Source organism: Sciurus carolinensis, chromosome 13 (assembly GCF_902686445.1).
Source record: "Sciurus carolinensis chromosome 13, mSciCar1.2, whole genome shotgun sequence".
NCBI classification, from domain to species: domain Eukaryota; kingdom Metazoa; phylum Chordata; class Mammalia; order Rodentia; family Sciuridae; genus Sciurus; species Sciurus carolinensis.
Window position 1 is genome coordinate 5,723,204 of NC_062225.1, and position 14,192 is coordinate 5,737,395.

Sequence of the window (14,192 nt, forward strand, 5' to 3'; positions counted from 1 at the left end):
CTTCTGCAGGGGGTGGGGCGCAGCAACTACAACTCCCAGAGGGCCACGCGGCCGCGGGCCCTTCAGTTCCCGGGACGACCCTGGCCCGCGGGCGGAAACTGGAGCTCCGGAGGCCGCTGGAGCTTGGAGCAAGCGTTGCCCGGTCGTCGCGCCGATTGTACCCACCACTTCTTTCTCCGCGCAACCGCCGCCATGAAGGACTCGCTGGTGCTACTTAGCCGCGTCCCGGCGCACCCGGACTCCCGCTGCTGGTTCCTGGCCTGGAACCCCGCGGGGACCCTGCTGGCTTCGTGCGGTGGCGACCGTAGAATCCGCATCTGGGGCACCGAGGGTAAGGCCTGGCCTGGCTGCTCGAGCCTGGCGCATAGTGTGAATGCCCGGGGAGAGGCGACCTTCGAGTGGAACCTAGCCATCCGGAGAAGGGCTCGTCAGGAGAGGGAGTCTACAAGTACTGGCGCGTCTGCAGACAGGCCGGGATCGCAGCGGGAACTGAGATCGTTTCCGAGGCGCGAGGAAGGTGGTCAGATAGTAGCCTGCACCTGGACTGGACCGGGGCGTTTAAATTTTATCTTGAAGGCATTCGGGAGTATTGACAGTTTTAAACCAGGAGGGTGAGCCTCAGATTTGATGCAGAAGGCTGTTTCCAGAGGAAGCAGTCAGTTGTATCTTTGTAAAAGCACGTTGTTAAACTGCACTGATTTGGCCTGATCTGGCAGCGGGCTCCGGTTATAGCTCCTGTTATTAATGGCACTGATGGTACTCCAGCACCGTCTTGTGCATCCAGCTCCAGAGCTTGTCCTGTCCTCTGCCTGCAGGTGACAGCTGGATCTGCAAGTCTGTTATTTCTGAAGGCCATCAGCGCACTGTGCGGAAGGTGGCCTGGTCCCCTTGTGGGAACTACCTAGCCTCTGCCAGCTTTGATGCTACCACCTGTATTTGGAAGAAGACCCAGGATGACTTTGAGGTAACCAGGCTGCATGGGGCCAGGGTCACTGTCTGCTTTCCAGGGCTGGTTTAGGAACCTGAGCCAACCTAGGCCAGTCGGGCTGTACCAGTGAGAAGGCTACAGCCGCCACTTAATTTTTTACACTGTATAGCAATTGTGACCTTAAGTTTTGGCTAAGTTCCAGGAGTCACACTGCTATGAATTTTCATTCCTCTTCCCTTTTCAGTGTGTAACCACTCTTGAAGGCCACGAAAATGAGGTCAAGTCAGTGGCTTGGGCCCCATCTGGCAATCTCTTGGCCACCTGTAGCCGAGATAAGAGTGTATGGGTCTGGGAAGGTGAGTCCAGGTCCCTCCAGGTGGAGTGGACAACCAGCTTATAGATGTCCCCCTGTGTTCCTGACAGGATCACATCTTGGACTCTTTTCTGTTTTTCTCCCTTAGTTGATGAAGAGGATGAGTATGAATGTGTCAGTGTCCTCAACTCCCACACGCAAGATGTCAAGCATGTCGTTTGGCACCCGAGCCAGGAGGTCAGAGTTGGGCAGGGTCTCTTGGTGGGAAGGAACTTTGGTGTGCAAGCTCATGCCCAGCCTTCCTCTTCTCTTCAGCCTCCACTTGGCTTTTATAGGGATCTGTGTGACCAAAAAGATCAGTCTCTGTATGTAAACAGATCCCTGTTGCCTGTCCTGGCAGGGGAGGGCTTGTAAATGACGGTACTGCCCTGGGCTGTACAGACAACTGCTGGATCTCCTTCCCCCTCCTCCAGCTGTTGGCCTCTGCTAGCTACGATGACACAGTGAAGCTCTACCGGGAAGAAGAGGATGACTGGGTGTGCTGTGCCACCCTTGAGGGCCATGAGTCCACTGTGTGGAGCTTGGCCTTTGACCCTAGCGGCCAGCGCCTGGCATCTTGCAGTGATGACCGCACTGTGCGCATCTGGCGTCAGTATCTGCCAGGCAATGAACAAGGTGAGGGTCCAGTAGTAGAGCTAAAGGAGACTCCTCCATCTGGAGGTGTGCAGTCTGATGGGACATATCCGCGAACCATAGCAAACACAGGCAAAAAGTAAGGTGCTGGGGGCTGGGGTTGTCTCAGGCGCAGAGCACTCACCTGGCATGTGGGAGGCACTGGCTTCAGTCCTCAACACCACATAGAAACAAATAAATAAGTTTGTTTAAGACAAAAGGTATCATGCACACAAGGGCAGGAGGTGGTGCCGGGAGAAGGGGGAGGCTGTGGAATGGCTATCTTTTCCATATGAAAAGATTTTCCGTATGAAAATCCTACCTAAAGGATAGGTAGGATTTTCATAGGATAGGTAGGATTTTCATACGGCGAGAATACCATGAGAAGAGAATGCCCAGCGAAAGCCCGGCAGCAGAAGCAGAGGTTGGGGGTGGGAATGCCTAGTCTTATGTAAGGAACAGTGACAGAGGACAGAAAGACCTCCGAGGGGAATAAAGTGGGTCGGTCCGAGGAGTGGTGGCCTTCGAAGGCAGGCTGACTAGTTAGAGCCCGTGGCAGAAGAGCAAAGTAAATTTCCTTCCCATAAGTCTGTTTTCTGGCAGCGTGTAAGGCAGGTAATAAGGCTGGGGGCAGGATTGGAGACAGGGACAAATGATGGATGGAAGGTTGGCGTGAGGGAAGGCAAGCTAGGTTTCCTCTGCAGTGGGGCGGTGACTCCCCAGAGGTTCCTAGGCCTAGACGCATCTGGGGCTTAAAAGAAGTCTGTCATGCAGGGGTGGCATGCAGCGGTTCTGACCCCAGTTGGAAATGTATCTGCACTTTGTCCGGCTTCCACTCCAGGACCATTTATGACGTTGCCTGGTAAGATCTCCATTCCCCACTTCCCCTTCTGCCATAGCAGGGGCTTTAGAGATGTCATGATCCTGTGCTGCCCTCCACCATTTTAAGAGTACGTGGGTGTAAAGAGCAGCTACCCTTGTGGCTGTCAGATCAGGCCTGTCACCTGGGTGCAGTGATAATTCCAGTGATTTGGGAGGCTGAGGCCCTAAAGAGCTTAACAAGACCCTGTCTCAAAAAAATTAAAGGAATCAAAAAAGGGGTGGGGATGTAGCTCAGTGGTAAAGTGACTCTAGGTTCAATCCCCAATACCAAAAAAGAAGTCAGGCCTGTCTGCTCTGCTGGCCTGGAATCTACGGGAGCAGGGAACAGACTTAGACCCAGGCCTATTCCAGGATTAAGATCCCAGACTGAGAGCAGCATCAGCCCTTTGGGCTCACGTCATCCTGGAATTATTTTTGCATCTGTGAATTTGTGACTGGGGTCTTTATGGTTTGGTAATAAAGGAGGCTAGAAAAACCATACCATTCCTATAGGAGAGCAATTCCAGCAAGCAATTCTGGCCCTGAGAATTGAATCTAGCAAATAATTCTAAACCATGAAAAAAATTGATGTGCATACAAGATTTATTTATATTAGCAAACATTTGGGAATAACATATTCAACAAAAATGGATTTACGTAAAATTATAGTAAAATTCAATAGCCTATTAAATAACTGCTTAAAAAAAAGTTAAGAATACATAAAGACATGAGCAACTCTTTATACTATATGAGAAAAGAATTGTATGTAGGTTAATTGTATATTTCAGGCTAATTAAAGCAAAGGAAGCTGGACATGGTGGTGCATGTCTGTATTCCGAGACTCGGGAGGCTGAGGCAGGAGGATCACAGGTTTAAGGCTAGTCTGGGCAATTTAGCCAGACCCTGTCTCAAAGAGTAAAAAGAGCTGGAGATAGCTCAGTAGGTTGAGCACCCTTGGGTTCAATTCCCAGTACTACCAAAAAAAATTTTATACTGAAAGCTAAGTGGAAGCCCCTGAAGAGGGCCATGGTCGCAGCTTGTAGTTGGGAAAGCTCTTTTAGCTAAGGCTGGAAGTTGGGAAGACAACAGGCATGGGAATTGCCAGGTCAGGGAGGCAGGAGCCACATGCATACCTACTTGTGCCTCTGTTCCTCCCAGGTGTCAGTTGACAGGGGCCCTGGCCACCGCTTGTGGGGATGATGCCATCCGAGTGTTTGAGGAGGATCCCAGCTCAGATCCGCAGCAGCCCACCTTCTCCCTGGCTGCCCACTCGCGACAGGCCCACTCCCAGGATGTCAACTGTGTGGCCTGGAACCCCAAGGAGCCTGGGCTCCTGGCTTCCTGCAGTGATGATGGGGAGGTGGCCTTCTGGAAGTACCAGCGGCCCGAAGGCCTCTGAGCTACTGCAACTTTGGAGAGTCAAGGTTCCCCAGAAAGTCGTGAGACCTTCCTAGTCCTCAAGGACCTGGAGAAGCTTCCTTGACCTTCACCTCTGTTCGGACTTGGGTAGAAGTGTGGAGCCACAGGACTTTTCCGTCCTTTGACACGAGGGCCTTGGTAAAGAGCCACAGAAATCAGTACCTTGTTAGCCAGAGTTTGCTTGCTTTAGGGGGCATTGTTACATTTTGGGGGGGGTGAATATAGTATTTATAATTGCTATGTACGTGTGTGTGTGTGTGTGTGTGTGTGTGTGTGTGTGTCTAGGTGTGTAGCAGGGAGTGTACTTCAGACCTTTCTGAAACTGTAAGATTTACAGAACTAATCTGTTCAAGTCCACAGTCCTACTTCATGAGAACATTCAATTTTTTTCCCATCAAATTGTTTGAAGTAGGTCCTGCTTTTCCAATTAATAGATAAACCCTTGCATTTAAGACATTCGATACTGAAGGAATTTTTTTTTCCTTTAGGTTTATTTGGAGTAAGGGGACTCTGCTTTCCCTTCGAAAACCTCACACATCTCCTGTGCCATTGTTCTATAATGGCAACTGAGGAAATGAAAAATAAAGGGGAAGACATGAGCCCCAAAAGGGAGAATTATTCTTGGCCACAAGCTGTACATTCTCAGTAAAGATGCAAATTGGTTCATCACTGGGGGCAAAACACATTGCAGAGGCAGTAGCTTCTGGCCCTCCAGGACCACTGCCACCAACCTGTGGGGTCTCACTTTTGAGGTGTCTAATAGGGCTGCAGGGAGTGGGAGTGGAAACAAGTGGAGGGACACTATAATTAGTTCTTGGTCTCAGCTTGTTTCTGAGAGACCCAGGGTTTGGATGTGACAGTTGTCCCCAAAGCGCAGCCTTCACCTAACTTGTTACATCATAGAACTTGTGACCTTAGATTTTGGAAAGACAGCTGAGGCAAGACAGTGGTTCTCAAGGTGACTGCAGCTCCTGGATCCCGAGACCCTTTTGGGGGTTGACACTGGGCACAATCATGGTGGTGACCCCTAACTAGTAGTAGTAGTAGTTACTGCCTGGCACCTACAGTGAACATACTGTCACCTTCACATAGGTGTGTCCTTGATAGGAGCAGTAAAAATGGTTAATTGTATTAAGCATTACCCTTGAGAACATTTTTCTTTTTTATTTTTTCAGTGCTGGGGATTGAACCGAGGGCCTTGTGTTTGCAAGGCAAACACTCTACCAGCTGATCTATGTCCCCAGCCCCTAGAGAACATTTCTAACACTGAGAAAATGGGAAAGATGCATAAAGCACTTCCACACACTAAAGTAGCTGTCTTGAGGGAAAGCAGGCTGGTCTGCACGGCACACCATTTTTACTAGGAAGAACTAGCAAATTCTAGTATTTGGACTTGGCTATTTGGCTGATATTTTTGGGAAAATGAATAGGATGAACCATTTATTGACAGCATTTGTTGCCAATGGTAAAATGAAAGCTGATTCAGAATTAGAATTTCTGAAAACATGTTGCCACCATGAGCTTTACTGATAGTTATTTGTTATAACTTAACAAGTGTAACTTGTGTAATGAAACGTGTCAACATTTGGAAGATCTGTTACTCAACAAATTATAGTGTTTTCCCAAAGATGGATGTAATGATGTTACAAAATCACTGGTAGTTAAGAGGCTGATTCCAAGCATGGGACAGACCAGTGGGTTAAATATAAGAGTACAGGGGGGCCTGGGTAAGGCTTCAGAGCCCATGTTGTCTTTGAGAAACAAGTGCATGCATCAGGGGGGCACAGGCCTGTAATCAGCAATCTGGGAGGCTGAGGCAGGAGGATTGCCAAGTTCAAGGACAAGAGGAGAAATCTTAACATGGAGACAAACCTGCCAGGGGATTCAAGGACAAGGTCCTGTCTCAAAAAGACTGGAGAGGTAGCAGTGGTAGAATCCTCAGTACTGCCAAAACAAACTACATGCCGTCTTGGTAGAGTATCTAAGAACAACCACTAACTATTACCTGAAAAGGTTATTTTAAAACTCCCTCTTCTGGCCCCCTCTATGTGAAGTCCGCTCACTTCAACTCAAACCACATACAACAGATTGAACACAGCGGTCATGAGAATCCCAGCTGGCTTGTTAGGCCAGGCCTTCAAGTGACTGCAGAATCTTAATATGCTACTGTTCTGATTCATTATGGAAGTTATGTAACATGATGAGGTTATTTTTAAACAAGTTGTTTTTAAATGTTTAATATAGTAAATAGAAAAGAATATAACATCAATACAAAGAAACTTGGGATTAATTTTCTGCAGCGTAAAGGGGTTTTGAAACAATTGCCAACCTAAGGAAATCACCCTTCAGAATCCCCACCCGTTAGTGGGGATGGAACCCAGGGCCTCACAGACGCTGGGCAAGCACTCTACCACAGCTCCATCCCTGGTGCTTATTTTAACATGGGTGCCTCTAAATTGCCAGGCTGACCCGAAGCTTGTACTCCCCCTGCCTCAGCCTTCTGGGTAGCTGGGATTACAGAGTGAACCACGACAGTCGGCTACCTTTTGAGCACATTCATTCCTAAAGAACAGAAGGCAGGAATTTGAAGAGCTCTGAAGGTGTACATTACAAAATCAATTCCCAAGCCTGGGTGCATCCAGCTGGTGCATTTGAACCCCCCTTCTGGGACTGCTCTGAGGGAACGCTGGCGTTTCGCAACGTGGATCTGAGAACCCTCTAACCTGAGTTCTACCTCTTGGGTGGAGGGGGCTCCTGCAGCTGTGTAATGTACTGGGGGAGGAGGCATCTTAGCCCAACTGAAGAGATGCTGCCTGCCCACATTCCGTTCTCTAGGCTAAAACCAAACTAAAAGACAGGTCAGTTCTGTCCTCCACAAGTCCTCGATTAGGAAGTTCAGTGGCTAAAACAAATCTTTTTGGCCAAGGCCTTAGTTTGGAGAAAGAAGCTTTTAACTGGGAGCCACTACAAGGACAAATGATCTCTCCAAGTTCTTTATTACAATGTCTGACACAAAAGGAGCTACAAAGAGCATGCCCAGAAATGCTGTGCACGCTCACACTTGAAACAACACGTGCAGGCGCGGGACCAGGGCTTAAACGACAAGGTGGAAAAGGGGCAAGTGCTGGTGGGTTGGGACGACTCCAGCCCTGACTGGCTGGACCTCTGGCAGGACCAGACACCTGGTCTCACAACCAAGATCCCTCAGCTGCACCCAGCCCTGACTCAGGCTCACCCGCCCTCAGAAGCTGAGACTCAGGACTCAATCCGAGTCGCTGTCTGTCTCGGCTTCTTTTACATCCACACTGAATTTGTACTCCTGGTCACAGCCCATGTAAGCATCACTCATGAAGTAGAGGGTGTAGTTGTGAGCACCAGTGGCTGGGGCCACGAAGTCCAGCTTCACCTAGAGAGAGCAGGCGGGAGTCAAGATGTGGTCCCAGGAAAGTGTTCTCACCCTGCCCCGACCCCAGGACAGGAGCTGGGGCCAGAGCCCACTCTCACCTTGGCCTTCTGCTGTAGGGTCAGCCTCTTGATGGAGATGAGGCTGTTGGACTTGGCATCTCCGATCACCACCCACCAGCCCTCTTCACGTTTCTGCAGTGACCAAAAACCAAGAACGGCAGCATGTCAGACTTGATGGCTACAGGCAGCTGAGAGAATGGTCACAAGAGCAAAGTAACAGACAGTCTTCCCAGTGTTCCTTCTGGTGACACAAATGGATAAAAACAAGATTCTGAAACCATCCAAAGGCAAGGGGGCGGGGGTTGGAGGCTAGTTAATGGTAGAGTGCTCACCTCCCTCGGAAAGGCCCTGCCTTCCAACCCTACCACGCCTTCCAGCCCCACCACCACAGAAATAAAGCGTCTCAAGTGGCTTTCATCCTGCAGTAGGCAGATGACCTCATCTGTTGGTCCTGGCTCATTTCCTCATCCCAGGAGACCTTCTCATTTAGTGTTTGCACTGAATCTGATGCCACCACCAGAGTTCTGATCTTTGGGGGTCAGGCAGCTTTGTTCCTCAGAGACTTTTTAAGCACAATGTAAACAGGCCAGAGGAGAAATCTTAACATGGAGACGAACCTGCCCCAGAGGACTGAAAGCAGACTCTTTTAAAGCCCTGCCTGTGGGGGGAGCCCTCCCTGCTGGCCACTCCACGGTCAGAGCCCCTGTGGCCCAGTTTAATAAGCTCTCCTCAGCCTGTTGAACAATGCGTCCACAGAAATAAACACAAAGTTTGTCTGGCTTCTGCAGCTGGCCTGCAGTTATTCTCCCATAGAAAGAGGACCAGATTTCTTTCTGGTGGTAGAGAACAAGAAACTAGAAGCAGAGGGAAGTGGGATGACAGACAAGAAACACCAACTAGAAAAGTCCCGGGTTCTGGAGCCATTTATGCACACGAGAGTAAGTCAGGCTGACAGCACTACCCCAATGTTGTTAATAATGACGCCATCAAAGTTGTTTAAAAAGTAAGCATATAAAAACCCATGGCCCAAGATGAATTTTCAGCCCTGTGAGTTCATTATCACTCACTTCCTTCCCCTAATGGAAAAGGTACACCATACCCAGGACCAGCCCAGGGGACAGGGCCTCACAGACACCAGGACGTACCTGTGGGAAGAGAGGCGCAATAACAGGGCCTGTGACTTCCTCCTCGCGCTCCAGCTGCACCAGCACCACCACTGGTCCGCCACTGTGGAAGAGCAGGGCAGCACACGAGTGACGTGGCTGTGGGCTCTCGCACAGCATCGTGCTGTGCCCCCAGGGACCCAGGGTGGGTGCCAGACCCACCTGCGGATGCTGTCCTTATCCACCACTTCATAGGACAGTTCGATATTGGGGTAGCGGTTGCAGAAGCGGGCCACGTCTGCGATCTGGCTGTCAGTCAGCTGCAGCAGCGCGTTTCGCTCTTCATCCTCCATCTCCATGATGTCGAAAACACTCTCCACCCCCTGCCGTGGGTGCACAGAGGTCAGAGGACACAAACCACAGCGAATGGCCCTGGCCCCCAAGGACCACACTAGCAGTGTCTGAAGAACAGCCCATGGCTGGCAGCCTCCAGCATCTCAACGCCAGACCCCTCAGAGGAACCATTACTAGCACTTCCTGAGACTCACCTCCCACAGTCTGCCCAGACTGGGACCCGGAGCTCTCGGGCTTACCACCCAGCCCTCTGGGCTACTGGCTTACCTTGTCTGTGCAACGTTTGATGTGCTCTGAAGTGAAGTGTGGCAGCTGCTTCAGGTATGAGTCCTTGGACCACATGGCTTGGGTGACCATTTGGGCCAGTTCCATGGCTGCCAGGGCAGGGCTGAGCCACCCATTGCTGGAAAGCACGTCCACACAGGCCTGAATGAGCCGGATTGCCTGAAAGGGAGCAGAGCAGAGAGCATGCGGGGTTGGCAGCGAGGCTTCCCAGGCTGCCAGGCCCCCCCCACCCCAACCCCACGGCTGCACTCCACCTTGCTAAGGATCTCCTCCGTGTCTGACTGCAGCTCGGCGCTCAGCTGCATGCGGGACAGGTGAGCCTGCAGGAGCAGGTTGGTCTTCACGTGTGGATCGTTGAATTTAGGGTTATTCAGCTTGTGGGGAACCTTCTGAGCCAGCTGCAATGAGGAGGAAAGAGAGCTGGTGCTGAACAGGTGACCCTGCCTGCGATGCTCAGGCCAAATGCACTATGTGGTCCAGGCCCTGGAGGGCCAGGGCGGGGAGGACGGTGGGCAGACGGGGCTGCAGGGGGCCTGGCGGTAGTCCACACATGCACAGGCCAAGTTTCAACTCCAGGACGTGCTCACCTGCCGCAGGAGGTTGTCTTCATGGTGCCGGATGGGAATGTTCTCATACTCTGCCGCATTGGAGATGATCTCAATGAGCCCTCGCACCTTGGTCTTGGCGTTCAGGGACATGCTGAAGAGCTCTGCCAGAGAAAGAGGAAGTGAGAGGAGCCAAGACAGATGGAAAGGAACAGGAGGAACGAGAGCCAGCGCCTGGGCTGTGCTGCGCTCCTGAGGCCCAGTCAATGGGCTCCATATGCCCCACACAGGGAGGCTCCTCACCAATAGTGGTGTAGTTGATGTAATAGTAGGCGGCAATCATGCCCAGGTTCAGAGGCGCCACGTCCATCTCATCCTCGATGCTGATGCACTTGGACTGCTCCAGGTCACTCAGAGTCTGCTCCACCAGCTCTGACAAATGGTCAGAAAGGTGACGATGCGAGATGCCTGTCGGGGTGAGAGGTAAGTGGGGAGTCTTGGGCAAGGAGATGCCCAGCAAGGGCCAAGAACACCAACAAGGACAGCGTGTGCTCCTGAGTCCACTGACCCTGCAGGTTGTAGTAATTGGGGTTCTGTGTCATCCGGCGGTACAGAAAAGTCCAGGTGAGGTAGTCCACGGCATCCTGCTTGTTCTCAATGGTCTTGGTGACAATCTCAGCATTGAAGTGATCATGCATACAGTGGTCAAGGTGAGATTCTACTGGTAATGGCTCATATAAAAACTTTTTGAAGAAATCCTGTGGATTGGGGAAGGGGGGATAGTCTTAAGGAACTGACGACATGGTCACAAAAGGGCCCAGGGTAAACCAATAGCAAGTGGCCCTTGAGTGAGACACAATAGCAAAATGAAGAAACCACACATTTAGCGACATACGGTAGGGGTAAGCAACTGCCAAGTCATGGAGGCAGAGCAGTGAGGAACTCGAGGGGACAGAACCAACCAACAGCAGACCTCCATGGACACAGACAACAGGGCAGCCACATTCTGTGGCTTCAGGCTTGTTATAAAAACAATGGGCAATAAGAAGCAGAGGCTGGTAGAAAAAACTTGAAGTTCACTGAAGAACTCTATCGAGATGCTGCAAACTCTGTGGAGGCTCAGATTCTCAACGGCGCTGCAGGAGCACAGGACTGACCTTTTTGGAGCCCTGACACATGATAACACAGCGCCCCTCATCGTCCTGCAGAGGGCGGTTGGCGTGGCCCACCATCTGAAGCACATCATAGATTGGGTAATCCACATAGCTGGTGGCAGAGGAGGGGAAAGAGGAATTGCTGCATCAACAGGAGACCACACTCAGGAGGCGTGGCCACCTTCCACGTCAAAGGGAGAGTAAATACAAGGAGCGGAGAGGTGAACTCAGATACTCAGGAAGTCACTTCACTTGTTCACCTACACATCAAGTAGTTTTTGAGTGTATGGGCCATGAATTAGTCATGCAAGGTCTTTGACCCAACGCTACAAACCCATCTAATGCCAAAAGCAAAATAATTCTCCATTAAAGAATCAAATGCATAAGGCAAGCTTTCCAAACTTGAGAGCTGCACATTTCACTAGTTATAAAGTCATCTAACTTAAATCCAATCCAAGAACCAGGTTCAGACACTAAAAATGAACCCATAATATATCATTTATTTCAAAATAATCTGCATTTTGGAAAAAGTAAATTATTCAGGCTTTTCTAAGAAAGACTGAACCTTTGACTTCTCGTCACTACATAGGTGTATAACCTTGACCAAATCACTTTTCCTAATCTAAAACAAATAGTTAGTGGCTTAACCTCTGACATTTTTGGGCTCCTGTTTCTCCAACATGCTGAAATACTGAAGGACAATGACCAAGAGGCAAATGTGAGCCCAGGTCCTAAGGCTGAAGACCCTCCCACACCTGCCAAGGGGCACCAGGGCTGCAGGCGGATCTGCCTGTCTCTGTGCCGGCAGCTGTACGCTCACTTTAGATGTACTCACGCATGGATCTTGCCATTGTAGTACTGGGTGTCCATGATGATCACCAGGTGGGCGGCCACATTCATACCCCAGCAGAGACTCCGAGAAGCCACCACCACCTGGATAGCCCCTGAGCAGCAGAAGGGAGCAGACTGAGGGAGGATTCCCCAAGGTTAACCACTGTCCACCCCCGAGACAGTACACCTGCTTCACCTGGGCCCAGCTAGCACGGAGCTCCCGCTGGTAGCAGTGTTAGCTCTCTCAGAGTGAGGCTGGCTGGAGACAAGTTCTGACACAACTAAGAACTAACAACCCTCCCGTGTACATCTCTGAGTCCACCCCTCCCCAGGAATCTGGCATCCACACAGAAGCAAGTCTAGGGGCCAATAGGCCTGGACACTAGCAAACCAGGTTCTGAGATAGTGCCTCATCTAGCAAGCAGGGGTGATCTCTCTCACCTGCATCACAGGGGCCTTGGGGGATCAAATGAGAACACAGAAATCCTAACAGTACAGTGAGGATGGCTAGTACTCTGTCCAGGAACAGCACCATGTCCTAAAATTTACTATTTGCTTAATGAAGCCTTGGATGTAATCTCACTCTGCCACGAGGGTTTTTCTGTTTTGTTTTGGTGCTGGTGATTGAACCCAGGGGCACTCTTACCACTAAGTCACATGCCCAGCCCTTTGTAGTTTCAAGTTTGAGACAGGGCGTTGCTAAATTGCCCAGGCTGGCCTTGAACTCCTGCCTCCTCCTGCCTCCACCTCCAGATGGCTCCATGAGCTACCTTTACCTGAGCTGAAGAGCTGCTCCACCAGCCGCCTCTCCATGGGGCTGAGCCCCTCGTGCAGGTAGCCCACCCCATTCAGGAGCGTCTCCTTGAGGGTGCCGTCACTCAGCTTCTCCAGGTACGGGATCAGGTCCTTCTCCGTGCAGTGCAAGAACCTAGGTGCCACAGCTCCGACTCAGCCGGGAGGGGCTGATCCCCGGCAGACACCCTGCCACCTGCAGCCCCAGTCCCACCCCAGAAGCCAGCCCCACCCACCTCTGCCGCTGGATGTCAGCTGCACAGGTGGTGAGGATGTCAATGGCAGTGAGGCGGGTCTGCTTGCGAGACGGGACAAAAACGATGACAGGCTTCTTGGGTGAGTGCTTGGTGATGGCGTGGTACACAGGCTTGGCCATGGAGAGCAGGCGAGTCTGTGTGTGGCTGATGTTGAAGCCCTGGAGACCGAGGGGGAAGAAACAACACCAGTCACCTGAGCTGGCTAACAGGATCCCTGCGGCCACAGCACAGGGAGTGCGGGTCCCACCTGGATGTGCAGCTCCAAGGGCACAGGGCGCACGTTCGGGTGGAAGTTGAAGGTGGAGGTGGCGCTGCAGCCCAGCCAGTGGGCCACATCCTTCGCATTGGAGAGCGAGGAGCTAAGCGCCACGATGCGAATGGGTCGCTCGATCTGGGAGGAGATGTAGCGCATCCGGGAGCAGATCACTTCCAAGACAGGCTGGGGAGAGGGAGGAGGGCTTCACCTCAGGCCCGGGCGCCCCATCTTCTGCCCAAGTTCCGCCTCATGAAAAGCCCAACAGACTTAAAATGATCTAAAATCCTTTCTTCTAACAAGGGGCTCTTGTGTGTGGTTCTACCCGCCCCATAGAGACCACCCACCACTAAGCAACGCTATTTACCAAGAGTTCTAGCAAAAACCCTCACATCACCCACTTGGAGTGAGGCCATGGGCAGAGTCCTCTGTGGAGAAGTGCCTTGTCTGTGGCCTCAGACCAATGCCAAAGCACTCAGCCAGCCCCAGCCCCTCGTCTGTGCTGCAAGGTCCAGCCATACCCCATTCTCGCCCCCGATAAGGTGGACCTCGTCCACCACGAAGAGGTTGATGTTCTGGACGTTCTTGCGCTGCTTCCACCGCCGGGAGAGTATGTCCCACTTCTCAGGGGTGCTGATGATGATGTTGCCTTTGCCCAGAAGCTTCAGGTCTGTGCTGGTCTCCCCGGTCAGCAGCACCACCTTCTTGTTGAGCCTGTCCTGGAACTTCTCATACCAGTCCATGTAGACCTGGCACGTGGGAGGGAGCGTCAGAACGGCAGGCCATGCTGGGCGCCTACAGGGCACCAAGCCCGGCTCGCACGACCTTCTGATCCCGGTCAGCCTTTAAGGGATGGGGACGCTCTTCTTTAAGAAATGACTCTGAAAATGCCACGCTGAGAAAACCCAAATCCAGGATCACAGATAAAACGGTTTCTGAGGAAACTCACAAAGGGCACAG

At 51.5% G+C, this 14,192-nt stretch overlaps 2 protein-coding genes across 2 annotated transcripts in view; one reads left to right on the top strand and one right to left on the bottom strand.

Moving 5' to 3' along the window:
- The first annotated feature begins 35 nt into the window (after positions 1–35).
- On the top strand, positions 36–4,354 carry Ciao1 (cytosolic iron-sulfur assembly component 1). The gene is made up of 7 exons (XM_047523580.1): positions 36–331; positions 816–964; positions 1,173–1,284; positions 1,390–1,478; positions 1,715–1,916; positions 2,688–2,775; positions 3,933–4,354. The coding sequence occupies exons 1-7, from the start codon at positions 193–195 to the stop codon at positions 4,171–4,173; spliced, it is 1,020 nt and encodes a 339-aa protein (XP_047379536.1). The 5' UTR covers positions 36–192; the 3' UTR covers positions 4,174–4,354.
- Positions 4,355–4,397: 43 nt separating this feature from the next.
- Snrnp200 (small nuclear ribonucleoprotein U5 subunit 200) overlaps positions 4,398–14,192 on the bottom strand; it is a 28,060-nt gene continuing 18,265 nt past the window's right edge. The window contains exons 31-45 of the mRNA XM_047523579.1: positions 13,754–13,981; positions 13,227–13,418; positions 12,959–13,137; positions 12,707–12,858; positions 11,935–12,043; positions 11,103–11,211; positions 10,514–10,703; positions 10,249–10,413; positions 9,988–10,109; positions 9,655–9,798; positions 9,383–9,559; positions 8,984–9,144; positions 8,804–8,885; positions 7,698–7,790; positions 4,398–7,599 (exon numbers count right to left, since the gene is read on the bottom strand). Coding sequence (XP_047379535.1) covers positions 7,456–7,599; positions 7,698–7,790; positions 8,804–8,885; positions 8,984–9,144; positions 9,383–9,559; positions 9,655–9,798; positions 9,988–10,109; positions 10,249–10,413; positions 10,514–10,703; positions 11,103–11,211; positions 11,935–12,043; positions 12,707–12,858; positions 12,959–13,137; positions 13,227–13,418; positions 13,754–13,981 — 2,247 coding nt within the window. The 3' untranslated portion in view covers positions 4,398–7,455. The remainder of the gene's footprint in view (positions 7,600–7,697; positions 7,791–8,803; positions 8,886–8,983; positions 9,145–9,382; positions 9,560–9,654; positions 9,799–9,987; positions 10,110–10,248; positions 10,414–10,513; positions 10,704–11,102; positions 11,212–11,934; positions 12,044–12,706; positions 12,859–12,958; positions 13,138–13,226; positions 13,419–13,753; positions 13,982–14,192) is intronic.